Source organism: Podarcis muralis, chromosome 10 (genome assembly GCF_964188315.1).
Source record: "Podarcis muralis chromosome 10, rPodMur119.hap1.1, whole genome shotgun sequence".
NCBI lineage: Eukaryota > Metazoa > Chordata > Lepidosauria > Squamata > Lacertidae > Podarcis > Podarcis muralis.
Genome location: NC_135664.1, coordinates 6126080 through 6152778, shown reverse-complemented (window position 1 = coordinate 6152778; position 26699 = coordinate 6126080). Strand labels below are relative to the sequence as shown.

The 26699-nt window shown below is 42.5% G+C and overlaps 1 protein-coding gene across 24 annotated transcripts in view; it reads right to left on the bottom strand.

Annotated features, from left to right (window-relative positions):
- MAGI2 (membrane associated guanylate kinase, WW and PDZ domain containing 2) overlaps nucleotides 1-26699 on the bottom strand; it is a 597762-nt gene that overhangs the window by 5452 nt on the left and 565611 nt on the right. For 19 of the 24 annotated variants that reach the window (XM_077935747.1, XM_077935738.1, XM_077935741.1 and 16 more), the window contains one exon: nucleotides 20854-20992. In XM_077935747.1, the coding sequence (XP_077791873.1) occupies nucleotides 20854-20992 (139 nt within the window). Of the gene's footprint in view, nucleotides 1-14847; nucleotides 14959-20853; nucleotides 20993-21126; nucleotides 21260-26699 lie in introns of those variants that run through there. The other 5 variants (XM_077935755.1, XM_077935757.1, XM_077935760.1 and 2 more) reach the window with 3 other exon arrangements.

The following is a 26699-nucleotide window of genomic DNA, read 5'->3' as shown; positions in this document are numbered from 1 at the left end:
CACATCCCTTGGGAGCATACAGCTTGCCTTCAAAATGAAGGCGAAAATTCAACAGAGCTCTATTTAAAAACATCCATCTTCATAAAGGCAGTTAACAAACAACTCCATTAATCTGCCTCTCCAAATCATTATTGAAGAAGGGGAAGGGAAAACTCCACACCAGTTGCAGGTCTAATCAGTATCTACTGATCCAAGGCTGTACCAAATTATCGTTCACGTATAAATAATTATCAGGCACAAACTTAGTTTCATGAATTATATGCATGTGCAGAGATATCTAACAGATTTGAATCCCTTCCGCCTCATATTATACTTAGTAACAAGCCCCAAGGGGCTTAGACTCCAACATTTTACAGTGAGAGGATGACAGGGAGGAGAACAAGGGGAATGTGAGCAGATACTTCTACTCTGCTTGGCACATGGGAATACAATGGCCGGTTTGCACGTCGCACTAAGTCAAACCATTGCTATGTGTGAATGTGTGAGCATGTGGCCACTTGGCTGCTGTACCTTACGACGGCTTGGTTTAGCATGTTGCCCTCAAATCCTGCCTGCCTGAGACCCAGGTGAAAATTCTCTTGATCTGATGACCTGCCTGTGAACCTATGACTTCCAGCCTTCCTCTTTCTCTAGCTGAGGGTACACAGGAAATTATTACCACCTTTGCTGTTTTTTATCATCATCATCATCATCATCATCATCATCATCATCATCATCACCACTGTTACCTGTGTTGTTTTGGGGATGGGGAATTCAAAATCTCTAGGGTGTATCATAGGCCATTAAGATCAAGTGATTTGCTGCTCAGAAGGAAAACCTTTAAAGAGCTCTGCTCAAAACATAATGGCTCATTTGGAATTGTTCAACCATTACTAAGATGATTGCTTTTCATAACATATCTAAACATGAAAAATGCACAATTTTACGCTTTAGAGCCATTGGATTAATGATTTTTCTCTTTCTGTGCTTACAGGAAAATTCTGGGGACATTTGGTAGTATTTCTGAGGTTTTTATTCTTAAACACTTTGCACAGACATAAATGAAATAGGGTATCTTTTCCTTCACAGCTCCTGCAATCCTATCAAACATCGGATGAATGTTTTAGCAGTGTTTCTGACTAGAAGCACAGAAACTGTGACATGGTGAACAACAATTTGTTTCTATGGGCTGGATCTTGGAGGGTTTCCTATATTGCTGAGTTGACATTGTGAATAATTGGACACTGCTTCTTATTTATGTATTATATATTGCTCATTATTATGAATTGTATTTATATAACTGACTGTTTTAATTTGGTATTATGAAAGTTATATTAGGAATGTATAGTACATTGTTTATTAAGTTGGTCTATGGTCTTGAGAAAGATATATAAATGTCTTAATAAATAAACAAATACTTTAAATCTTCTCTCCAGGGCATTAAGAGTGGCCTGACTGTTTCACTGAGACTTTTGTCTAATAAGACAGTGACTTGTTGAGACGCCACAAAGGGAGAGTCACACCTAAGTGGGCATTTGAATCTACATTTCTTAGAGCTAAACCCTAAGTTCTAACCCCAGGACCTCATGGCTTCCATGGTTCACAGGCATGGGATTGAAAACATTTAATAACTTTGGATCATCTACACTGGGCAATCCCCTGAGACAAATCTATCCAGGAATGCAGTGTAAGGTCACAATTTGGATGAAGTTACAGGGGTGAGAAGTTCTAGCTTAGACATCCATGGAATTCATGTCATGGACAAAATCATAGGGAACTAATATTTAGCTCCTTTTTTCTGTTCTCCCTCCTACAGTTATGGAATCCCAGATCTTTCATCTACCAGGTTGCAGTGACCAAAGGGATATTATTATTATTGGTATTATTTAATATTTACAACAGTAAACTGGAGTTGAGGTCAAGAGAGAATTGCCTACCTAAGATCAGGGACAGACTTTGGTAATATAGTGAGCTGAGGGAGGACATCAGTTGGTGAACTCCCCTACATAATTCTTATTTTCACAATAATTCCTTTTTTATTTATCATTATTTTGCGCCCCCTTGGCTCAGCACTCTGTGTGGGGGAACCACACACACTGCCCTAAATGTGGTGCTGCTAATGAACAAGCTGAGGAGAGATTTCAACCACAGAATTCCTGATTTATAGCTCATGCTCTTAGCCCCGGCCCCTGCCAGCTCTACATCAGCCTCTAAGCATGTCCCAGAATGTTCTGTCTATGCAATTGCCAGAAAGGCGGTGGATTTTACTCTCTACTGCAGATGCAGCTAGTAAAGACCACAATGCTAAGGTTGGGATGGTGTCATATATCACAAAGAATTTGTTTCATTTCAGCCTTTCGGCTTGAAATCTCAGCTATTCTTGTAACTAGGGTTTCCTGCAACCGTTGCTCAATCAGATCTTTGAGTCACAACCGGCTTTGTTTTGCTGCTTCCACATCACAGCCCTGGAAGACGCTACTTTAAAAAAAAGCCCGTAAAAAGATATATTACAAGCTTGTTTTGATGATGGCCTGGGAAACACTTAGCAGACTTTGTTCAATTCAGAACAAGCAACAAAAAGTCACTCCAGCCCCAAATCCCTCCATCATGATTTAAGATATTGCTTAGTTCAACTTCTCTCTTCTTTGTCTCTCTGGCTGATCCTGTTGTTCACACAGCCTCCCTGGGTCTGAGTCTCTCCAGAAGGAGAGCAGCTACCAGGCCTGTGCAGAGGGCAAGGCGAGGGCAGCCAGGTACTCTTGCCCATGCTGCTTATTTGTTTGAATTTATGGCTTTCTTCTAACGAGACTCCTGCCCTGGCCCTCAGACAACCTCGGCAAGGGCAGCCACTACGCCCTTGTTGCACATGCATTAAAATAACAGCTCAAACACCTCTAACTCTCTGATCCTGAACAGGGATGTTACTGAGCACTGCAATTACTGGCAGACCCCCCTCCATTGCTGCACAATACGTGCACAATATATGCACAATACGGGCATCACGCCGAACCCGGAAGTGACCTGGAAACGTCATAAAGATGTCACTGAAACATCACTAGGAGGGAGGAACGGGGGCAGAACAGGGTGTTTGCAGGCTTTTTCAATGCGTTTCCATTATACACGATTTCACCAACACGTGTGGTGCCTCAAAATGTAACCAGGGGACTCTCTGTGGTTTGCCTTCAGCTGCTTTTCATACCTACATACACTGTTTGCAGTGAAATTAAATATGAATCAATAAATGCTTTTTACTAGTCAAGTAAATAGTCCCAGTACACACTATTATTATAAGCTTATGAAGATATGAAAGGAGCCAGTATTCATTTTCATTTTCTGTTTCTATTTATCTCTTTTCATTTACTTTTTAAGAAACTATTTAGCGCCTTATTAAATCCCTTTTGCCTAACTGCACAAAAACCGATTTCACACTGCACACATATATTGACACTGAATAAAATGTGTCTAGCTGCACATTAGAATAAACCCTGTTCCTTCCTGGCATCTTTACACTCCCCCCCCCCCCCCCGTTTGAGAAAGGTGAGAGCCGTAATAGGCAATGGAAAGTCTTTGCTGAGAGAGTGCTCTATGGTCCTTAAGTTGTCTTTATTCAAAGAGACCGCCAATTCCCTTTTTGCGACCCACGTTTTTGAAATGACAGCTCAAACACTACAGTCTCTAGAAAAATCCTTGATGCTCCACATACATTGTAAGTATTGTGTTGGAAAGCAAAAGACTAGCTTCACAAGGAATGAAGATAAATGTTCTACAAAAAAACCCATCACAGTGAGGGAAAATGAACGATCCAACCAGCATATCCATGAGATGGATACCTATGGATCCAGAGGCAGCCCCCTTTTCAAAACTCATTTCAGCTGCAGGTGGAATTGATTCTGATGGAACAAGAACATTCTAAAAAGCAGTGAGACTTGTTTTCCACATTATTATTTTTTTTATTGAACAGCAACTTTACACACTCAGGAACAGGAAAAGATATCCTTTTGGGTCTCATTTTCTGAAAGATGATGATAGATAAGAAAGAAAATAATTGCAGAATTAGCATGAAACCTCTATTGAACTTTTCCTTTTATTTTTCTCACAGTTATTCACGTTAAGTTCTAACTTGTGAATCATGACGAAAGAATGAAGTATTATGATTTTTCAACACCATCTTCAACCCCTCCTCCCCGCTTACAACATGCACACACCACTTCTTCCACATCTTCCTCTCCCAAACTTTAACCTGCCCCCGTTCCAGCGCTCTTGATGCAGGCAAGATTGTTGTCCACATGCTTCCATTAGCGACCTGGGGTGCATCAGAAGTGTGGAGGAGGGAATTAGGTTAACGTGTCCACTTCCCAGTGAGCCTGATGACGCCAAAATTGCTGTAATCTATTCCCCCGCATCAGCTGATGGCTGGAAAGGAAGAGCAGCTTCCCAGGGCCAGGCGGGCTGCATGGAGAGGGGTCAAAGGCTTCATGCATGTGCTCCAGTACATCACACATTTTGAGCTTTGCCACCCCAATTTCTCACATTAATGCTCTGACATCTTTAAAGTAACTAAAAAGGCAACTTTCCTATTAATAATTTCCTTTCCTTCTGCAGATGAACTCCATCTGGGGAGGAAGAAGTCCTGCCAGAATATAGCTTATGCAGAGCAGGAAGAGAGCTGCAAAAACTATATCACAAGGTGCTGTGGAATTTGAAATTATAATGAGTTTTGGATTAGTTTTTATTACTCTAATTAAGCTAGAGTCAGTCATAAGATGGGTCCATAAATAATGTAATAAAGGGGGTAACTTTAATAAATTAGTAAATGGGCTATATATTACATACGTGGAATAATTTAGGAGTTAGGTAGTGCACAATTTATTAGCCACCGTCCTGAAGGCATAAGCGCCTTTATGCTGATTGCTTTCTGTGCCCTTACGTAAGCCCACTGTTAATGACCAATGCAACCCTTCTCCCTCCCTCCCTCCTGCCCCTTCTGCCCTGCTCAGGAGGAGTCAGGAGGGCTGTGCATGCAGGGACGGAGACTCTACTCTGGGCTTCTTTGGCCTCTCCTAGGATCGCTCTGTCTGCATATTTAGCAATGCAACCAATAAGCAGTTTACATTTCCAGAGCTTCACAGACAACACTCCTGAACTTATCAATTAAACAACAGTTAACAACAGTTAATAGATAGGAAAACTAGGTGTGAGTCTATGTTTGATGTAATACTCTGCTGAAAGAGTGCCCCCCTTTCTTTTTTTTACCAGCCTCTTATTCTGTAATTTCCTGCCAAGGCTTTGAACAATGTTGGCTTGAAGGCCTGTCACTCTTCCTCAGCCTATTTCTTTTCTGCTCAGATAGCTCTTCGTTTTTCCTTGTCTTTCCTACTGGTATGCCAGATCAAATGCTTTCAGATTTCAGCTTCTATTTGTTCTGTCATAAATGCTTTTGTGGGATGAAGGACCTTATCTTCTTTCCAAAAACGACCAGAGCTGACATGGTGTTTTCCCCTTCTTCTTAAAACCAGGCATAGCAGTAATATGCCATGCTAAAAGTTTGTGAGGTTCCTGATCTTCCAAGCCGGCAATTTCTGGGAACTAGTTTAGATGCTTTTGCTTTTGAGATCTACAAAAATAATTCTCACACAGTAGTATAGGCTGTGTTTTTCTGTCCACGGAGACAGAGGAGCCGTACAGTGTGCTCTTGTATAATTCTCTATCTTCCGTCTTCTTCTGTGTCCAGTTGACTGGTTGGACACTCTGCAACACGGTAGACTCATCCCTTGGAGTTGAGACTTTCCTATGCCTTTCTGGCAGTCCGTTTGTCCAGCAGATCCTGCCCATAGGCTGCTCACAGGGCAGAGGACTTCTCAGATCAAATCCCATGACACAGACCCAACGGCAAGCTTGCAGATCTTGTGATCCAACCATAGACAAATCAAAGCCCACCAGCCTTGTATTGGGGGCTTGTCAATAGTGTCTCTGCTCCCGCTTTTGAGGTTCTCAAGGGACAGCAAAGAACAAAACAAAACAAGACTTTTTTCCAAGCCCTTCCTGGTGGTGGGCTGCCCTACATGGTTGATGGGTTTATTGGGCTTGGTGGGGTCATAACATTATGCAGGTCTAATCTGAAGGCACTCTTCCCAAGTGCCTATTGTAAGAGAGACCCTCCAGGGGAACACTTTCAAAACAATCCCTTTACAAAAGGGGAGGGGAGATGATAAATTCCAATTATCCCAATAAATAGTTTATCAAACTGTGGGGCTTCTTATAATCCTTTTATACAAGAACATTTCGATGTAGTGCCAGCTTGAGGCTTCCCTCTTTTATCTTCCTATTTAGCCCCTTCGATGTTCATTTCCCATTGAACTTAAACACCAAATATAAAGAAATCCACTACACATACTTCAGGTATGTTTTGTCTCCAGACTGCCAGCTACCACCTATTTATTAAATCCTTCAATAGCTGTTCACCCAGAGGCAGAAGGCAGCAAGAACATTTTGGATATCATATTTGAAATGAAGGCTGCAGAACAATGTTATTAACGACTAGTTTGATCCATTTAATTAATCTCTTCTTTTCCACACCATGGGTTTTTGAAATTGGTAGAAATGAAGAGTGTGGCTACTGGGAACGATATATTAATATGAATGAACTATCTTAGCACAGTCAAAGTTGTCACAAGAAAGCTGGTGCCGGAAGCCAGAATAACTATGGGGGCAAGACCGTCTGAGCACATAACACCAATCCTGGTATAACTGCACTGGCTATCAATCGGATTCTAGGCCCAATTAAAAGTGATGGTTTTGACCTATAAACCTTATGCAGCCCAGCAGCCCAATATATTAGCTCAATACATTTACGTACGGGGACTGCCTCCCCGCCCCCATAGATGAACTTGGACCCCGCATTCCTCATTTGAGGCACTTCTCCATGTGCCCTCTGTGAGGGAGGTGCAGAAAGCAGCAACAGGAGAATGGCCCTTCTTAGTAGTGGTTCCTGTTTATGGAATGCTCTCCCTGATGCCATCACTATCTGCTTTTTTGGTGCCAGGCAAAAACATTATTATCCTTTGGACCTTAATTTTCTGCTTATCTTTTGGTGGTATGACCAACACAAAAAAACACGCACACATGGGAGGGGTAATACCTCTGGTTGGGGACACGTTGCACTCCTTTGGGGGCTCCTAGAAGCTGTCAGCAAGTGACAGTGGCCACACCCTGGGAACAGCTCCAACTGGCTGGCTAAACCTGGTGACCGCAGCCAATGGGTCTCCAACTCTTGGTGAGTTAGGTTACTTCTGCTGCATGTGAAGGTTCTGGCGGATTGGGTGGTCGAAACCAAGAGTGGGTCCAATGGTCAAGAAGGTGGCTTCTGTATGTGTTGTAGAGGGAAATGAGGGGCAGGTGGAGGCTAATCAGCCTCGGAAGGTAGCCCATCTAGGAGAAGGAAAACTCTGATCCTAAATCTCCACTGCCCTGCAGGAGATCTTCGGGACAAGAAATGGCTGAGGAGGAAACCCTACAGAAATCTGGAGTTGAGTCCCAAAGATGGTTGGATGGTGCCTTGTATGGTTTCCTTCCGGCAACTCCTGCAGCCAAGCTGGTGCCAAATGTGCTGTTCTGCTTTCCTTTGGAGCACATCAGCAAGGCTGAGATTTGAGTCTTGTCATTTGAGCAGCCCAGGAGCTCTATACACACTGCCCAGGCTTGTTCTGGTAATGCTGTGGTTTGACTTCACCCCAAGAGGTACACTCCATTGTCTTTTGAGACAGACAGATGCCAACACCACACACACACACACACACACACACACACACACGATGCTAAGTTGTTTTGTCCTTGTTTTTAATGTTAATTTTTGTAAGCTGCTTTGAGTTTCACATTTCTGGGGAAAAGTGATTAAAAATTATCTTCCTCTATGTGGTATTCATTGAGCATTCCATGCACCGGCCTTTTATTTCATAAACAAGAATGAATGGCAGACACTGACATCACCACCGAATGTCTAGAATTCTTGTGTATTATGCTTCATTAACATCAGTTTACTGTGTGGTTGTATCTTTTAGTTAGAACAATATTCAAAGGTTTTAGCACTGTGATTTATGCCACCTGACTGAGTGCAGACTGGTCAAAAAACTGATCTCCTTACAATATTGCACACTGCTCCACGATTCATTATTTGCTTCTATCAACAAAGGGACATACCCCAAGGATACATGCAGTTAAAATTAGATGCGCTCTCACTTTTTTCGGGTTCTGACTGCTGCAATTTGTAGAGAAGAGCCACACACACTTTATGCATACTGATGAAACAGAAATGCTGATTTGTTTTATTCATTGGCGTCTTGTTCCCCTCGAAAGACTAAAGTGCTGCCTTAGAAGTCTTCTGGCCTGGTTAAGATCTGCTCAGCTTCCGAGGTGAAACTGCATCAGATACTTTCAGGCCATTGTCATTTAGCGAAGAGTCTTTGTTCTGAGGACGGACTTTCTCCAACTGCAGGGTGGTGGCTCTTCCTCTCCTGGCAAAATATTACAAGCCACAACAATGGCAGCACTTGCAGCAACACTTACAACCCCAACTAAAGATGCTTGCAATGGGAGGAGATGGGTATTCCCTTATTCATTTAAAGCACCCAACTGCTGCTTTTCCACACAGGGTCACAAAAACAACAAAACTGTTTTAAAAAGGAAACTAGCAATTATAAACAAAACCTTCCGTAACTGCCTCCACCCTAGTCAGCCACAGTTTACAAAGAAAAGCAGCAAGAAAACAATTCATTCCAAAGTTTATATGCTAAATGCAAATAAAAATATATTTTCAAACCACCTAGAAGAGTAAAAAAGGGGAAAGGGGGAGAAAAGTGTCTGCTAGAAATGAGAGTGGAGAGAAAGTGGTTCAGTTTGCATTTTAAAGAGAACCTACCTAATTTGCACTTCCCAAAATTTAAATATACAAATTTATAGGAAGCTACCCTTCAAACCTCATGCTTCTCTGAATTTGGTAATGTAGTCCTCCAACAAAATAATGTCTACAAAAATGCATATATTAGGACAAATTGTGTATAAAAATGGGCAAATTGTGTTTAAAAATAAACAGGTAAAAATGTGTATATTTAGGCAAAACTGCATACAAAATCATGTACATCAGAAGAAGCACTAATATGCTGCCAAACTTTTGTGAGAACTTAAAAAAAGGCAAATTAAGGTGGAGACTGGAAGCATGAGAAACTGAGAGAAACCAAAATTGATAGATTCATCCTTCTCTGATGTCCAGCAGCCATTGGTGTCCCTCCTTCTAGAGGTAAACAATTCCACAGCCTTGTTGGTAAAACAGAGATGGTTGAGAGTAGAAGACAGTCTCCACCTTTGCATTTTCAAGCCATGCAAAAGGCCCAGCTTCAAACAGCCACTCAGCCATGGAGATCAAGAGCTGTTGAGTAGCTGACCCCATGTTCCATCTAACCTACCTGATTTTGTCTGGAATAAATGAGCTATGAAATATAAAACCCTTTTAAACTGACAAATGCTACAGAAATTATAAACAAACGTGCTTAGCATGATGCGTCTGCCTATATACAGTGGCAGCTGCCAATAATCTGTTTGTGTCTTCAAAGCATGAAGCGACAATTGGCCTCGAGTGCAAATCCCAAAAGTTCATTTTGGAATCTTTTATTTTATTTAGTTTTTAAGGCCATGATATAAAGTCTGGATCCCTGTGTGTACATGGGGATCTACTGTGTGTAGAACTTTACATACGCCTGACCTCAAAGGAACAGATCACACGGTCAAAAGCCAGGTCATGTTTCTAAGCACTTCCAATTCTGAACAGCCAATTTTGAAGCTCCTGAAATCATGAGAATTGCCATGAAGTGCAGTCACACGCTACTGGCACATGTAATATACTTCTACATTTAATCTTGTACTCAGGAATAGGCTTGCACAGAAAAACAAGCCGAAACTGAAAATGGGTCTAAGATACATTACAAAGAGGTCTATTTTATTCAGGGCCCAAGGCTGGGCAGATTGAGTCCTCATGGTTTAATGTCCTTGCATCTGGGAATGTGGTTACAATATACTACGTGCTATGAAAGAGCCTCCAACAAGTTCTAACCTAACAGAACCATCTATAGCACAACTGTGAAATTCATGCCCACATTTCTACTAGGGTTGTGAATAGCTGTGTTTGCACATAATGCAAAGCTAAACCATGGTTTAGTGGGACTTGCTTGCTCCCAGGGAGGAGATCTCATCCACTTTGCATCTCGCTAGTGCATAAGGCGCAATTGCCTCATTTTGAGCAGGGCACCCCAGATTTACAGAAGCCACCCCAACTTCTGATGCTAATCCCAGATGTCCCGTTCTAGCTCTCTCCACCTCCACGGCCTCCACCACTGCCGCTGCCACCTCTGCCATAATTCCAGAAGGCGGTACCACAATAGCCTGGGAACCAGAAGACGTGTGTTTTTGGTGCCACGCTCTCCTATTCCTCTGGTGTTGCATCCTGACGTATGTGTGTGTATGGGGGGCAGTGGGTGACAGTGCTGGATAAGGGCGTCCGGTGGTGAGATGGGGGGTGGGGCGGCAGCAGTGGTGGTGTGTAAAGGTGGCCGGGGCAGGATGGTGAGGAGGCAGCAGCAGCAGCGGAGAAGTGATGTCCCAATTTGCCCTCCCAGAATGTTGGATGGGTACGCTAGTTCTTTTAGCTCAGTGTGCCTATTAGCAGTCCACATTGCGCAGATGGAACTATATTTGAGAAAAAGAACAAGCACAATTTGACATTAAAAAAATAAAAATGCAACAAACAAACAAGCAAACATGTAAATTCCTCAGACCCTCCACCAGAGACCTCAGTGCAGCCATATTTGGAAGGAAAATTCTGTTGGACATACAGAACCTGAGTCTCATCAGAGAAGACGGCAGGGTATAAATATACAACAACAACAACTTAGGGGAGCAGAACTTATTCAAGAATGTGACCATGTGAAACAGAATGTAATTAAGGCTTTTTCTGACATTCTAAAAGCTATGAGAATAATTTCTGACTGCTTTTTACCAGGTATTCTCAAATGCATTGTTCACCGAGGAGGTAATAGCCCTTTTAGAAACCGAAGAAGACTTGAGTGTAAACAACCCATTAACTGATTTCTCTGACTTGTGGCCTACAGTTCCAGTCCAGCATCTGGTGAAGTAGGGTAATTGCTCACGGAAGCTCATGCTCTATTGATAAAAACGGTGCTGTGGGAGGAATTTTAAAACACTCCAACGCAGAGGAAAGAGTAATTACATCTGTGATTGCAATGCCAGTCCCAAGAAATTAAATGGTTCAAAGTGGTCCAGATGACTGAGCCAGCTTCTTTGATTGAGCTAATTGTGGTAAAGAAGGAAGCTTTGTGGTGATGTGGGCACCTTCTTCAGATGAGAAAAGCAGGATACACACCCTCTAAACGTTCGGATAGATCTCAGCCATAACAAGGCCCTCAGATTAGTTAGAGCTCCACTCTGTAAAGGTACTTAGCATAATGGTTAATCCAGCCTGTATGCTTGGTGAAGGGCGTGAGGAGAGGTAGACCTCCTTTCCTTGGCGCACACGCAAAAAAACAGATGTTAAGAGAGCCATGATCACAGAGGAAGTTACGTTGCAATGATTTGGCCTTTCAATAACTTGTGAACAGGGTATATTATTTTGACATGCGTTTGTCATGGTAACTGTAATAATTTACTGGAGACTGGAAAATAAACATACATTGATGGCACCAAACGGAGCTTATTTCCATTCATTCTGAACCATTTGCTGTGCTGCTTTAAACAGGTAAAACAAATCAGACTGCAATCAGAAATCTTTTTACTCTTGATCTTGAATGGTTTCTGGACTGCAGCCATGCAAGTGGACTTTGTTATCAAGAGTGGTATATTATTATTATTTTAAGCGTAAGAGTTGATAATAGTTTCTAATAAGTTTGAAAATAATTTTTGTCAGCACAATTCAGCAGATATAGTTGTCTGACTAAATTAATGGGATTTGCACATTTACAGTACTTTTCCATGTATAAGACTATGGTTTTTGACTCTAAAATAATGTTCCAAATCTGGGCTCGTCTTATACACGGATAGTATCTCCCCCCCATTTTCTTAAATTGGAGTCCCCCAAAATAGGGGGCATCTTATACATGGGGGCATCTTATAGACAGAAAAATATGGTAATTTTGCACTTCAGTTTTCACCGTTTAAAAAAAGTTAATAATGAAGTCAAGAATTCACAGAGTTTGAAATGATCTTTTTGCACAGTGAAGGTAAAGCTATTGTAGACAAGCAAGTAAATATGAATTGTGCTTATTTTCCACTGAAATAAATGGAGCTTAAGCTTTTAATTGTGCACAACTAATTCTGATGGATTGGCCTCAATACCTTCATGTTATGAAGTGATTATTTCGGATGTTGCCCAAGTTTTGTACACAGATACTATGTAGCTGGAACTTAAAAATGTTGTGAATAAACTGCCAATCCTTAAACGAAATAAATTGCAATGCTGTGCCATTTTTTAAAAGTACTTGGTTTTGGTTAGGGAGCTGAACTCCGAAACCACCGTTTCTTTGTGGGATGCTCTGATGAGCATGGAAATGAGTGATGGGCTAGAGAATATTTTGGCTCCATGCCTTTTGTATGTGTGAATTCAAAGCTAGGCACATCCGAAAGCCATCAGTGTTAGCTATTCAAGAACAGGAAAAATTCATTCTGAAAAACTTGGGTAGACTGAAATATTCACCCAAGCAGAAAGTGCTTTATTTTGACCTCTTAATTAAAGGATGAAAGTGAGCTTGCACACACCCCAGTATATTGTTCTGCCAACACCCTGTCAAACTACATTTCAAATGAACTACATAAACGAAACACTGTAGAATACAGTGCTTAGAACGATAATGGACTGCTATATTTTGTATGTTGTCCTGTCTTTCATAAAGGATTCATGCCTTTTGTTTTATGATGGGGAAACTTGATCAGCACAAGCCACTTGTAGGCTCCTCATTATTTTCTATGGGAAATTAAAGACTGCACTCCTATACTCAGTCCTGCTGAATTGAATGGGATTTACTCCCAAATACGCATGAATGGGAGTGCAGCCTTAACTCTGTCAGCTAGAGTTCATCAGGTTTTATTAAGGTTTCTCACCTTTTCACTGTAAAGGTGAGAGATGAGCAATGAAAAGTGACCTACTGGTAAAAGATTTTTTAAAAAGGTATTTCTTAGTTTATACAAAAGCATCTTGCATTCTTTTTATGAAAGCAGTGAAGGTTCCATCATGATTCTAAACATGAGATGCATCATGGGAGTTGTATTACATATAAGAAGTACTACACTGGACATCAGCAAAGCGTGACAAAATGATACAAACATTTGAGGCATGGGGAAGTAGAGAGAAATTTGAGCAAAAAATTTGAGCCAATTGGGACAATCTAAGTTAGGTTGCAATCCTCTCTACGTGCGCATGAGTGACTTATCACTGAGTAAACATGCATAGGATTGGACCACAAGACTCCTAAGAGACTTAGAAGGGGGTGAAATTTACATAGTTCAAAGTTGTATCCCTACACAAACCCTTCTTGTGCAAGGCACCTTATATTCATTTGAAAATTAATTGTGCTTTGGGATGTAATACCAAACTATGCTTTACTTTAGTAAACTAAGAGCCTTAGGGAGCCTCATTTTTCATGAACTGTGGGAACTCTGGCTAGTTTGGATGTAATGAGAAACATTATATATGTGTTATATGTGAACCCAAGGCTCTCTGCTGCTTATGTATCTAACACTAAACCATGTTTTAGCATGAGTGTCCTCACTGTGGCATGCGCAGGTGCAATGCCACTCCTGAAAGCCTTCCCAATGTCTGTGAAGCCTCTGTGCTCCCATTTTGCTAGGGGTTACCACCACCCTCTCATAGGGAGTGAGAAATGAACCATCTCAGCCTTGGAAATTACAGAGTTGAGAGAAGAAGGGGAAACTGTGTCTCTCTTTCCCACTTCCTTCCTCCGCTATCTAGTTTTCTAAGTTGCGATCTGCACGCAAGCAGAAAGCAAGGTGATGGGGAGACAGAGAAAAAAGATATTTGGGGGCGGGGACCAAATGGGAGAGGTGGAGGAAGAGGAGTGGGGTAACCCAAAAGGTAAGGGCCAAAGTATGTGTGCTTGCTATTTTCCTTCTCCTCATCTGTTTTTTTTTGGGGGAAATCGATATTTGTTTTTGGTTTCCCCCTTCTATCTGGGTTGGGGAGAAATCTGTGCTTGGTGGCCACCCTACTTTCTGGGATTTGTGTTTTCTCCCTCTACTATGTGTCTCTCCCAATCTCAAAGAAACCCATGCACAGAATGTGCAAGTGAGGGGTAGGCCCAACCATTTGTTTCTGTGCATGCCTCCAGCGGCAGCCATTTTGTGACTGGCAAAAGCCATTGTGACAGCAATTTTATGGTGGCACCCAGAGCCCTTTTTGAAAATTCCAAATGTCTCAATAAGTCAATGAAGTTATATGTATATGCTAACTATACATAGGATTGCCACCTAAGGATGTTGTTGAGATTCCCTTGTATTCTTTATCAACTTTATGAGTATATATAAAATCCTGAAATACAGGGATGCTGGGGAAATAACAGGGTTAAAGAAAGCTCTATCTATCGAATCAAAATATATGTCCAGGGCTTTGTGTTAAAAATATGCACTTTGATCTTGCTTTTAAAAATATTTTCAATTTCAAGGAGATTGTAGAATTAACAGAGGCACCAAACAAGTTAAGTTGTAAGAGAAAACTTGTCAAAGACTCAGTTAAAACCATTCTGTAAAATGAAAGCATATTAGAGAACAATAAATATGCATGCAGAGTTTACACACCGTGTCTTTAGGGTGGCCCAATAAGTAGAAATAAGGGGAGCCATGCTTGTCACTTTTCATGCACATGGAGAGGCTGGAAGATACCATTCCTAAAGGAAGGGGAGGAACAGCCTAGGACCAATCATTAGAATTAACAGAACCAGTGACATCAAGACATATTATTATTATTATTTATTATTATTATTATTATCATTGCAAAGAATTCTTAGCTTATTAGAACAGCTGAGCAGGTTGCTTACAAGTAACAGCCAATTTATTTTTTCTAATAAAAGTCAGATAAAGAGGCATGCAGGCGGTTAATATTAGTGAAAGGATGAAGTATGCTACAGACATATTTGAGAAGCAGATCCTAAGGAAATATGCGATAAATCTTGACGCGATTTATAAAACCATCCTAAATCGGAACAAATTTAAAGTGTGAAGGAAACCCCAAACTGACTTGAGATTAGGTGGTACTGATGGACCTGTTTCTGAGCTGCATTAATGACTGCGTACGATCCCCCCAGTGTGCACACAGTGTGCATGGAATGCCACTTATTGTGCATAATGCAGTGCTGACACATCTGCTGCTTAACCTGTCAGCTCTCTTCTCCTCTGCAGAGACCGAAGGATCAAGACATGCCATTTCTGGCCAGAATTTCTTTGGCAGCTGTCGTTCTGGAGAGGAGAGAAAGGGCTGTACAAGCTAGCAGAGAATGTGCCGCTACAGCCTCCTCTTCGGGGCCATGACTGGTGTTCTCACCCTGGGGCAGCAGGGTATACTGTAGATAGTTATGCAAATGAAGGATCGAAAGTGACGTTCAGTGATTGGATAGTTTTAGAAAGTTGCTACAGTAACATTGTACTGGAGCTCTATATAAGCAGGCTGACTGAGCCCTTCAGTTCTGTTCTGGCCTCTGAATAAACAAGAGCTGTTTGAAGAATCGCTGCGTTGTCTGATATGTTCACCCACAACTTAACAACTGGCAGGCTACACCTGCACCTGTGTACCAAGGAGGAGAAGGGCAGTTCCTACGAAAAACCCCTACAGCATCAAGGCTTACTTGTATGGGTTATTATTTTAATTGAAAATCAGGCCTGCAGTTTGGGGCTAATTCATAAATCCACCTAGGTTGGGGTGGTGGTCAGAAGCAATTTTGCTCAGCAGAGATTTGCATGCCAACTGCTCTCATCCCCAGGTGTGTTAGGTATTTGGATTGTTACAGTATTCTTGATGTGGAGCTACTTTTAATGACTGGGGACTTTTGGCTGGTTCAGAAAGCTGTAGCCAGTCTGTTGACCGAGACCAATTATAGGAAGTCTCTTTGGAACTTCCTCTCTAAGAACATCCAGCCCCCTTGTTGATGGCTGGGCAGGTAAAAACCTTCATTATTTAAGCAGCCATTTGGCCTTGCGATTGGATTTGTTGTTCTCTGCTGCTGTGTTTTAATCTGTATTTTTAATTTAACAACATTTTAAAACCGGCAACCTTTTTAAAATTGACTTGTTAATTCACACCTGATTTTTATATGGCTTCACTGTATTACTGCTTATTATGCTATGTGGGCTGGTTATTTTCTGCTGTTGTTTGCTGCCTTGGGCATTCTTTCATAAAAGGTTGAGTGTAAATGCGATATCTAATACAGGCAGACCTCATTTTTATTGCCTTTGCTTTATTGCACTTCACAGATATTGCTCCTTACGAGGACATGGGTGCAGCTGTAAGCAGCCACCCACCACCCTTTTTCTGGCCAGGGGAAGGGGTCATGGCTTGGCCTGGAGCTGGGTTTTTCCCCTTCCGCCCCGGAACCCAGGGGGGCCTGCCTTAATAGACCACAGTACAGTGGTGCCTCGCAAGATGAAATTAATCCGTTCCGCGAGTCTCTTCGTCTTGCGGTTTTTTCGCCTTGTGAAGCACGGCTATTAGCGGCTTAGCGGCTATTAGCGGCTTAGCGGCTATTAACGGCTTAGCAGCTATTAACGCCTTAGCAGCTTTAAGAAAAAGGAAACAAACTCGCAAGAACTCGCAAGACGTTTCGTCTTGCGAAGCAAGCCCATAGGGAAATTCGTCTTGCGGAACGACACAAAAAACGGAAAACCCTTTCGTCTAGCAAGTTTTTCGTCTTGCGAGGCATTCGTCTTGCGGGGCACCACTGTAGCTGCAAACATAACTTTTATATGCACTGAGAAAGAAAACAAAAAAGTGACTCACTTTAACATGATATTTGCTTCATTGTGGTGGTCTAGAACTGACCACCTGTATGCCAGTGTATCGTTTATACTCGGCTTTGTCATTAACCCCCGCCACTAAACTGGGGACAGGTAAAAGGTGACAACTCCCCCTCCCAAAATGATTCAGTAATGAAAACACCACCATGAGCAACAGCACCAACAACAATTCAAAATAAATATACAGACCCAAAAATAAATAAATAGTGCAACATTAATATGAGAGTGTGTGAGTTGGATGAGGCTATTGGTGGAATTTTTTAAAATCAATATAGGACTCCTGTACTTTGAGGAAGTCTGAGTAAGGGCCTGATATGGATGTGCTTTGGGAGGCAGGCTGGGGGGGCCTGTTTCTGGAAGGCAATGTGGGTTCGGACAGGCCTGCATGGCTTCTGATTCACCAAGCAGAATGACAAGCTTCACCAACCTCTGAGTTGCATTCCCGCCCAGAGGCTGCAAAAACACGGAAACTGTGAAGCACCTGGCAGCCACAGTGAGCGAGGAGCCTTTCGCTTGGTGATTCACAAGTAGCTGTGCAGGCTGGATTAAAGTCAGGGGACATGGAAGTGGACAGGAGGAAGGATGGGGTTTTAAACTGCTAGCCAGCGCTGATGGGAGCTATAGTCCAAACATCTAGAGGGCACCAGTTTGAAGAAGGGGGGGGGGGAGAAGAGAGTTTATCTGTATCGTTACTGCAACTGTTTCTGAATGTAGAAAAGCTGAAAAAGCAGGTTATTTTGCAATGGCCTCCAGCAACCATGTTGGGCTAGTAGCCATGACGCTTTTAGAAACATATGAGTCCCAGCACCTCTTTCTTCAACCAAATTCCTCTATGTATGTGTTTGTGTGTGTTGTGACTATTTAATCAGTTAGATGTCTTGAGTTTCCCTGGAAAGTGGGATATATTTTTAAGAATAAATATGACAATGTTTTTAATTGCTCCTTGCCTGCTTTGATTTAAATATGCTACAAAATTTACATGCCCTTTTTGGTGGACACTGAACAGCAGCACTTTATTTTTCGAGTATAAAGCTAAAAACACATTAGTTGTTGGCCCTGGATACTATTTCTAATTCCTGATCAAGCCTAAGAGCCTTTAATTAGGGCATTTTGCACTGCAGTGCATCTCAGAAACCTCCACATTAGCTGGAAAATTGAACTACCTTCTGAAAAACAAGATAAGGACTCAGCCACAGAAGTCAGCTACCAAAATGAAATGAAATTTTGGGAGGCTGAAATTGAATCTGGGAAGATGCCACGTTGAATTCTAAGTGCGTTTATGCAAACTGGGAGGCAGGCAGCCATTTCAAAGTTAAACAAATGAAGGAAGGTAGCTAATAATCAGCCCGATTCAACTTGTACTGAATGGATAGTTTTTCTGTGGGCTGCCATCTTCTGTTTTGTTTTAGAGCTAAGGGCCAGCTCACACACTGACCTAGAGGGCATTTATTTAACATTTTAAAGCTGCTTTTCTGGGAAGACCTATCTGAAACCAGATTACAATATTAAACTTCCCCACAATGAGTAAGCAAAAATAAACTATTAATAAACAATCCTGTAAAATCAAAACAGTATCACTTTTTAGGCAGTAAAGCAGGGGTGTCAAACTCAAATTCATCGGGGGCCGCATCAGCAGTTTGGTCACCCTCAAAGGGCCGGTTGTATCTGTAGGACTATGTGTCCACTCTTTATTGGTTTCCTGAATGCATGTAAAGTGAAGGTTTCCTGTGTAGAACGGCTGGCGCCGCTAGAGGGCAGACGTTCTCTGGCTTGTAGGCTGCTGCGCATGCGCTGAAGAGGCGGCTTTCTTGTGTCAAAAAAAAAAAAAAGCGAGAATAAAAGGTGAAGGCTGGCGGCCGGCGGCGGCTACACGGGCCACATGACGAGGTCTGGCGGGCCGGATTCGGCCCACGGGCCTTGTGTTTGACACCCGTGCAGTAAAGCAATCTCATGTGTGGAGTTATACTGGAATCTTGTGTGAACTTGCCACTAGGTATGTGGCAATGCCTACCAACTGTGATGTGGGCAGCATCAGCAGACATCTATGTAGATGCACACTCAATTGACTGAATGAATTACATGAATTGGGTATACACACATATATAGCAAGCCTGCCGCTTCATGTATTTTAAAGATGTCTTGCCCTTCTCCTAGTTATTTGCTTTGAAGCCATGTGTTATGATGTTGATTCCCTGCCCCCAACTCAGAGAATAGTGTTCATTCTCCCTTGTGAAGATTTCGGTTCCTCTAGCCATTATTATCCTCAATAAACAGGTTTTGAGATAGGAGGTAGATATGCAACATCCATTTTCCTTAAGCTATTAGCTGGTGCATCCTTCTGTGAAGGCAGCTCCGTTGCCAGAGCATTAATCAAAGCTTTTCCTCCCGTAGAGATATCCTGATCAAATCCATGAATGACTGGGCATGATCAGGCTACGTTTGGGATTTTCTGTTCCCAACTCCTCGGGATTAGTAACAGAATCTTTTATTTCTTTCTACCCAAATACTGCATTCCCAGAGACAACATGGAGATTACATTCTTTGTACTATGTTTATATAATTAGTCCCTCTCAGTCTATAATCTCCAGTGAATTTTACAGCAAAATCTTAAGGAAATACACATGCAATTCTACTCCCTTTACGGAAAGTGCTGCCAGGCTCTAGTTAATTGGGTGGTAGTGAAAATGGAGTTGTTTAGAAGCATAACTAAATATCTCCCCAACTGGGGATTCATTTGGATCTAAGCTGCTTCCCAGAATGCCCTCAACACTTCCCAGAATGGCCTATTGGACTCTTCCCAAGTCAGAGCTTTGACTGGACCAAGGCTTTGGAGGAGCTGGCAGAATTAGGGAGGAAGGCTCCGCCATTGGAACTGTATCTTTAAATCTGGAGGGGTAGAACTGATGTATTCCATGGCCCACAGGGCAATATCCCAGGGACACAGTCCTTACAGTCCAACCCTCCAGGTACCCTGATTCCACCTTTCAAACCTGGCACTTGGAAATGAGGACTAGTGACATCTAGAATGCTTAGCAAAGCCTCCCATGGGCAGTGAAGCTCTTGTCCCATGTCTAGTTCTTCTGGCTAGTGCAGCTCTCTTGCATTTTTGCATGGATACAGAAACAAACAAGGCTGGGCAATCTTAACGATATATTATGCATGTTTATACTTTTTGCTAACTTGTGTTGTGTTCCTGTTTTCTAGTCTATTAGGTTCCCCAAACAGCTTGCAATTCCCCCCCAATTGTAAACAAACAGTTAAAAGCGCATTAAAACCACTACCCTGAAAGCAATTTTAACCTTCCCCCACTGCACACAAATGAAACTGATCAAAAAGCAGCAAAATTGGCAACTAATTCAAAATAGACATCAATAGAAAAAGAAAGTGCACACTCTGGAAATCTCTTTTGATGATAGTATTCACAAATGTTTGTTGTTTTGATTACCAATTGAATTATGTAATTCTCCCCAACAAGTTTATGCAGCCTGTATATGAGAGAGCTACCTGAAAATCATTGATGAAACTCTTCTTAGGAGTTTATAGCATCTCTTCCCCTGTCAAGCATTGCATCTAATGGGTCTTTTGGGCCCTGTGTAGCTGGGAATAATGCAGTTCTACCTCTGCTGCTGGGAGGTATCTACAAAAGGCATACAGCGATTTAACTACCCATTATGGCATGTACTTCCAGAGGGATGCGGTACTGATTTGACATATTTGCAATTGACACATAGCACTGAACAGATGCAATTTCCAAGACAAAAGAACCACAGATTGATACTAATAAAAATGAAAACCCACCATATTCTGGGACCTGCCCGGTTCCACGTTTCAGTAGCAACCGCACTCTCCTGCCGCCAGATTTGATTAGTTCTATTGCTCTGGCATGTGTCATGTCCCTTGTGCTTTCCCCATTAATTTCAATTATTTGATCCCCCACCTGCCAGACAAAAAAAAAAAAAGGGGTGCCAAGTTAGACGAAAGGAAATGAAGCATTTAATTTTGAAAACACATAAACACACAGTATCATTCACATATCATTCGTTTAATGCATTTGGATGTACTAGATACCTTAACATATTTTTTCCTCCTGCCTTGAATTAAAGATGAAGGTAACATTAACCTCAGTCATATCCTAGGGTCTCTCTCCTCCCTGACCCATAAGCCACATTTAGTTCAGACCGTAACTTGTACAGATGCTCAGGACCTAAGAAACAGAACTGTAGTAATGGGTAATGATAGAGTTTAACAAGAACCATTTTGCTGCATATCCTGAGCAGCTGGGGAATTCGGAAGGTCCTCAGTCCTGGGAACAGGATGGGCCTGTTCAGAGCTGCTCTCACACACTATGCCAGTGGGCCAAAGTGGTCTGAAACTGAAGGCTGCCATGTAATTTTAGGCTTTCACATTTCCCAGGAGAAGATACGGAATAAAAGTAAAATAAGCAACAACAACGGCACAACGTAGCAAAGTCAGCCCATTATTTAAATCCCATTTGTTTTTGTGATGGAATTAAACATGTGCTTAACTTTCTCCTACTTAAATCAATGAGAATGAAGAGTGCTTAACATGGGATGGCTTGTGCCCCAGCTCTAAAAGAAAAGAAAATCTTAGCAAATGAAAAGACATTCTTTTTGAAAAGTGTGCTGCCTGGCAAAAGTGAGGAGGAGGCCCAATCTTCGGTTAGGGTAGGAAATTGCAACCCTATTGATTGCTTTGTCGCTGTACGTATTCTTATGCCATTCTTAATCCATCATTATTTTCTGAAGAATGTACGGCATTTTCCTTTACATCGCTGTGTCTTCAAAGCTCAACTTATTTTTTATATGAAGATATTATTCTTTGAAAGAAGCAATCTATAGCAGTACACTGAATGAATGGTTTCAGTTATAATCTTGAGTCAGGTATTTGCTCCCTGACCCACCCAAAAGTGCAAATTTGAACCCAAGTTAAATTAACTCCCTGGTTTAGCAGATTTTTATTTGCTGCTGTTATTACTGTTAATATCTTTTTATGTTTTGTGCTATTTTATTGCTGTTCCTACTGTTTTGGATTGCTGTTAGCCTATGAGCTGCCTTGCAGGCACCCTGAAAGCGGAATAGAAATATATAAGATAGCAAATCAATAAGAAGCTGGCCTTCTTTTTTTAACTTCAGCATAATTCATACCTAGGTTACAAGCTGCTTCTTTTATGCCATATGTGCACTCTTTATTTATAACTGCTCTGGCTGTGTTTCTTTTGAGAAACATGTTAGAAAGTAGTCCCCATGAACAAGTATCTTGATTTGTCAAACAAGCTACACTGATAAGAACGGCCAATGCGACACCAGGGCTCCCTAAACCCCACAGCTGTCTGTTTTCCTGCGTCTTGATGGGCCAGAGGTTATCACCCACATGAACAAGAGCATGTGGGCTCCGTCAAAGAAGCACAGTATCAACAGAACAACAGTTGACTATCAATGCTTTCCAGCTAAAGAAAACTGCAGCTCATTTTGTTGGGACATTTGATCACTGCAGCACAGAATGTCATAAAACCTAGATGGGATTTTCTAAACAAGTAGAGCTGCTGGAGAGCAGGACACATGGCTGAGCAGATAAAATAAGCACATTTATCAATACCAGAGCAACACACCTGCTCTGCAATAGCTCAGCATGGGGAGAGCTCCCCCTGAGAGCCTGGAGACAATTCTCACTATGGGAGGCATCTGAAAATCAACTCAGACTTTGGGTGGAAATCTAAGTCATGTTTGAATATGAATGATTTATTCTCTCTCTCTCTCTCTCTCTCTCTCTCTCTCTCTCTCTCTCCACCCCACCCCCCAAATGAAGCTACCTTACCCTGCCCCATCTGATTGGAGCTGGACCTGTATGTTAGCATAGGTGTTTCTAAACTTTTTAATGTCTGCAGCTAGAAGAATATTAATACTAATGGAAAACAGCTACTACCTTGACTCTACAGAGGCATGGTTGAATAGATTGTGGAAGAATCTTACAGAGAAACTAACCCAGCATCTTAAGAGTGCTAAGGAACACAAAGAGCAAAGATGATTTTGACACATTATGGTACAGTACGTGTTTATTCTGCACACTGGAAAGGACAGTGTTGTTCCCTCAGCACTAGCTATCTATGGCTCACTCTGGGACAATCCGTTAAGATGGAGAGTAGAGGGCGTTAAACTGCTATATTAACTTCTAAATTATTGTACAAACCTGCCTAATGTTTGGCTGTATCTTTTACATTGCATATGCATGGAATATTTATTGGGAAGTGGGGAAAATGTGTGTTGTTTCAGGGAGGAATATCTAGGAAAGGGAAGGCTAGGGTGGCAAGGGGGCTGGGAGCCAAGGATCTGCGATGGTATTTGGGGTGGAGTTGCAAGAGAAGAGGAAGGCACAGCGGGAGATGCCATGCCAAGTCACTAATGTACCTAGCTGCTTGATATCGGCATACCCCAAAAATAAAATGCAGGCTTTCATCAGAACACAGTGTTCGTGTCACACCCCCACACAAAAACTTCGTTTGCATTTCTGATCCATTGTAAGTTGCATCTTAATTACTCTTTTCTTTTATATTTATGAAAGCAGGAGAGTGTGTTGCTTTAAAGAAAAAGTCATTTCAGTTCAGATTAATTCAGATTCTCCAGCCAGGCTCTAGAACAACTGAGCTATGAAATTGAGCGGCCTGTTTTGTGACAATAATGAGGAGATAATATTCCTAGGGAGCATCTAAGTGACATTTTTATTGATAGGTTAATTACAAATAAAATGGTAAAGCTTTTAAAAACCATTAAAACAAAGAGACTCAGATGTATGCAACATTTGTATGTACTTTTTTCTTTTAACCCTCTATTTAGCAGGTAAATCATTAATAAACTTCCTACTATATTTCTCCCAATAAATAGCTCTATTATTTTCTTTGACATGTCAGGTTCCCCCAGATAAGCGTATCTATATTGATCCAGCAGAACTGCCTTTCTGGTTGCTTTGTCCTTAGGATTCTGGTTTGGCACTACATGAGATGCAAGGGGAAGCGTTTCTTATGGTGGCAGGCGACGAGGAAGAATAGTTGGCCTGGTGCAGAATTTGGTGGCCTGGTTGCTCATTGGGATTTGAGCATATTGCACCGATCCTGGCCCAACTGCACTGGCTGCCAATTAGTTTCTGGACCCAATTCAAAGTGCTGGTTTTGACCTATAAAGCCTTAAACACTGCAGTACCTCAAAGAATGCCTCTGCCCATTGGAAATGACGCAGACCCTGTGATCATCCTCTGAGGCATCTCTTCCATGAGAGGTCTAGAGGGTGGCAACATGAGAATAGACCAGTGGCTCCCGGTTTGTGGAATGCTCTCCTCAGGGAGGCTCACCTGGCGCCTTCATTTCATGTATTTAGGTGCCAGGCAAATACATTTTTCATTCAAGCAGGCCTTTGGCTGATTACCGTATTTTTCGCCCCATAGGACACACCGGCCCATAGGTCGCACCTAGTTTTTTGGGGGGGGAATAAAGAAAGAAAAAATTATTCCCCCCCCAGGTGCGGGGTTGGGGCGGGGGGAAGCCCGAGCTTCCCCTGACCCCAGCCCCCAGAACAGGCTGCTTTACGCAAGCCGTGGGAGAGCTGCGTGAAGTCGCGCGGCTCTCCCACGGCTAGCGGAGCGCTGCGCGAAGCCCAAAGCTTGGGGCGTGCTGAGCTCCGCACGCCCCAAGCTTCTGGGTGCCGGCAAGCTCTCCGCTAGCCGTGGGAGAGCTGGGTCTCCCACGGCTAGCGGATAGCTTCCTGAAGCCTGGAGAGCGAGAGGGGTCGGTGCGCACCGACCCCTTTCGCTCTCCAAGCTTCAGCGAAAGTCTGCATTTGCCCCATAGGATGCAAACAGATTTCCCCTTCATTTTTGGAGGGGGAAAAGTGCGTCCTATAGGGCGAAAAATACGGTAACATTCCATGGCCTTTTGGGTATGTATGTGGGAGTGGGGTTCTTGGTTTGTTTTGCTTTTTTATGTCTTTTGTGTTTTCACTTTGTATTTTTATGTTGTGATCTTTGATCTTCAGATGAAGAGCAGTATACAAATCTAATAAATAAATTTTAGAGGGGCCCAGAAAGATCCTGCAATGTCTTTGTACAGCTGCACGGTTTGTGGAGGCTGCCTTTAGAAGAACCAGGCTGCTGGATCAGGCCAAAAGACCACCAAGTCCAGCATCCTGTTCTCACAATGGCCAACGAGATGCCCATGGGAAGCCCAGAAGATGGACCTGAGCGCAACAGCACCCTCTCCGCTTGTGATTCCCAGCATCTGGTGCTCAGAGGCACACTGTCTCCAACCGTGGTCGTAGAACCTAGACATCATGGCTGGTAGCCATGCAAAGCCTCATCCTCCATGACTTTGCCTAATCCTCTCTCAAAGCCATTCAAGTCGGCGGCCATTGCTTCATCTTGTGGGAGCAAATTTCATTGTCAACTATGCGCTGTGTGAGGAACTCCATCTTGTCTGTCCTGAATCTTCGAAACCGCAGCTTCATTAATGGATAACCCAGTTCTAGTATTATGAGAGAGGGAGAAACACTTCACTTTCTTCCCACCACACGTTTTGCTCTGTGTACATGCATGAATCATTTTACAGTGAGGAAACGTATTGTGTGAAGCATTCCTGGAGGAGGGAAGGTTCACTCCTCAGGAACTCCAGTGAGGTCTGAGAATGAACCTTGGTCAGCCAGGCAGACAGTAATGAGCCAGAGGAACCATGACTCTGACTCAGCTTCCAACTTCCCTGTGAGAGGCTGGAAAATCGGCAACAGAATAAAGATCTAGGAATTGGAATCGAAGGAATACTGAGGAAAGAGCTGAATTGTGGTGGGGTCAGTGGGAAAGACGGGCATTAATTGGGCCTTTTGATGAACGCAGGTTACTAGATGTGCTTAGCAGGTTAGTAAATATTTTCAGTCGACGTGCACGGTTGGTTTATGACGTGTCAAAGCAATTACAGTTGCCTAACTTAAAGCAAGTTGCCTGCTGTGCCATTCTTGAATGAGCAGGCCTCCGCCAACAAAAAAAAACCTCATTACAGGTGTGCCGCTTCCCTGCTGCACCAGAAATGAAGGTAATTGCATGCGCGGGCTTTCAACCTGCGTTAAGTGGGGAAATTTAATGGTAAAAACAGCCCCCGATGATTGTGCACAAAGGGCACTGCTGTCTGCCATCTCCTTAATGCATTTTATAATTAAACCTCTTGAAAGAGACTAATTACCCTATGGAAAGTGACATCTCCTATTTATACGTGCATTGTAGCTTCCAAATTAAATATTCAATATCTTATTACTTTTTACATCCTTCCTTCTGATAGAAAGAAGCAGCCTGGGAAGGGCCCTGAATTGTGCAAGTTTCCCCACAGCATGGGGCTCCCTCTCTCCTGAGCTGAAAGCCCCTCTCTCGGTGAAAGTTAACTCATTAAAGCAGTCCTTGTAACAGCAGATCCAATGCACAGGCTGCTGCCATTGGTGGCTGGTGTAGCATAAGAGAGGGGAGCTGAGAGAGTTCCACAGCTCAATTTTTGCTCTAGCCATTCACTTATTAGGTGGCCTCAAGCAAGTCATAAGAATGTTGGACAAGCCCTGCTGGATCAGGCCAATGGGTTAATAACTGGGTTGATTAACTGC